The 1,976-nt window shown below is 47.5% G+C and overlaps 1 protein-coding gene across 1 annotated transcript in view; it reads right to left on the minus strand.

The window, feature by feature from the left end:
* The window catches only part of dstyk (dual serine/threonine and tyrosine protein kinase), a gene marked incomplete at its 3' end in the record, with an annotated part of 28,064 nt that overhangs the window by 8,127 nt on the left and 17,961 nt on the right, over positions 1-1,976 (minus strand). The window contains exon 6 of the mRNA XM_016258788.1: positions 1,575-1,810. Within this exon, the coding sequence (XP_016114274.1) occupies positions 1,575-1,810 (236 nt within the window). The remainder of the gene's footprint in view (positions 1-1,574; positions 1,811-1,976) is intronic.

The raw sequence follows: 1,976 nt of genomic DNA on the forward strand, positions 1-1,976 counted from the left end.
TGTGTGTGTATGTGTGTGAGTGAGTGTCTGTGTGAGTGAGTGTGTGTATGTGTGTGAGTGTGTGTATGAGAGTGTGTGTGTGAGAGTGTGTGTGTGTGTGTGTGTGTGTGTGAGAGAGTGTGTGTGTGTGTGTTTGTTTGTGTTTGTGTGTCTGTGTACTTTAATCACTGTTCAATTCTAATGCGCTGCTGCACTGTAACGCACACACATCACGCGTACAGAATCATTCAGTGCGGAAATGTATTGTCAACACTGTTCTGTGATTTCTCAATAAAATAGCTTAGAAACTGAAAAGTTCAAGCATATATTTCTTAACTAAATCCCACAGCTTCACTACTAGTAGAGAGACGCTGCCAGGTAGAATTAATTCACACGCAATCGCTCTCACTAATGCATTCATATTAATGTAATCTTTACTGTGCTGCTTTATCTAAATCTGCAGAAATCTGTGAGAAATATAACGACCCAAAGACAAAAGAACTGATAAAAAGCTGTTATAGGAGCAACAGCCGTGTGGGCAGCGCTGTGTCATCTGCCATAGCTGTGCACAAGCTGTTTATCACAGCTCCAGACTTACTTGTTCATTAATGACTAGTCGGCTTTGACTCGACTTTCATCACATAAAAGTCGACTTCAAAAAAATCAGAAGTCATTCAACCCCTAGTGTGTGTGTGTGTGTGTGTGTGTGTGTGCGAGTGAGTGTGTGTCTGTGTGTGTGCGTGTGAGAGTGTGTCTGTGTGTGTGAGTGAGTGTGTGTGAGAGTGTGTCTGTGTGTGTGAGTGAGTGTGTGTGAGAGTGTGTCTGTGTGTGTGAGTGAGTGTGTGTGAGAGTGTGTCTGTGTGTGTGAGTGAGTGTGTGTGAGAGTGTGTCTGTGTGTGTGAGTGAGTGTGTGTGAGAGTGTGTCTGTGTGTGTGAGTGAGTGTGTGTGAGAGTGTGTCTGTGTGTGTGAGTGAGTGTGTGTGAGAGTGTGTCTGTGTGTGTGAGTGAGTGTGTGTGAGAGTGTGTCTGTGTGTGTGAGTGAGTGTGTGTGAGAGTGTGTCTGTGTGTGTGAGTGAGTGTGTGTGAGAGTGTGTCTGTGTGTGTGAGTGAGTGTGTGTGAGAGTGTGTCTGTGTGTGTGAGTGAGTGTGTGTGAGAGTGTGTCTGTGTGTGTGAGTGAGTGTGTGTGAGAGTGTGTCTGTGTGTGTGAGTGAGTGTGTGTGAGAGTGTGTCTGTGTGTGTGAGTGAGTGTGTGTGAGAGTGTGTCTGTGTGTGTGAGTGAGTGTGTGTGAGAGTGTGTCTGTGTGTGTGAGTGAGTGTGTGTGAGAGTGTGTCTGTGTGTGTGAGTGAGTGTGTGTGAGAGTGTGTCTGTGTGTGTGAGTGAGTGTGTGTGAGAGTGTGTCTGTGTGTGTGAGTGAGTGTGTGTGAGAGTGTGTCTGTGTGTGTGAGTGAGTGTGTGTGAGAGTGTGTCTGTGTGTGTGAGTGAGTGTGTGTGAGAGTGTGTCTGTGTGTGTGAGTGAGTGTGTGTGTGTGAGTGCGAGTGAGTGAGTGTGTGTGTGCGAGTGAGTGTGTGTGTGCGAGTGAGTGAGTGTTGCACTTGTTTGAGGTGGTTGGAGGTGATGTTGCTGGAGGACTCGGCTGTGTTCTTCTCTAGACTGCCCAGGCATCTCTCCAGTGTCCCCACGAAGCTCTCTCTCAGGTAGTCCACTGAGCTGGTCAGTTTATTAGCCACGGCCTGATTGAGCTGCACCACGATCAGGTCCTGGATCTGACTGATGCACATCTTAATGTCCTTCGAGCTCACCGACTCGCCGTTAGACGACATGATGATGTCTGAACACACACACACACACACACAGATGTCAGCTACACAAACACTGACTGCTCTATAGTAACAGGACACACATGCTGCTCATTAACACTAATGAATTCCCTCTGACACACAATAATAGAGCAACAAGCAGTGGATTACCGCCCCCCCCCCCCCCCCCCCCTCTTC

Source organism: Sinocyclocheilus grahami, unplaced genomic scaffold (assembly GCF_001515645.1).
Source record: "Sinocyclocheilus grahami isolate Dianchi unplaced genomic scaffold, SAMN03320097.WGS_v1.1 scaffold1738.1, whole genome shotgun sequence".
NCBI classification, from domain to species: domain Eukaryota; kingdom Metazoa; phylum Chordata; class Actinopteri; order Cypriniformes; family Cyprinidae; genus Sinocyclocheilus; species Sinocyclocheilus grahami.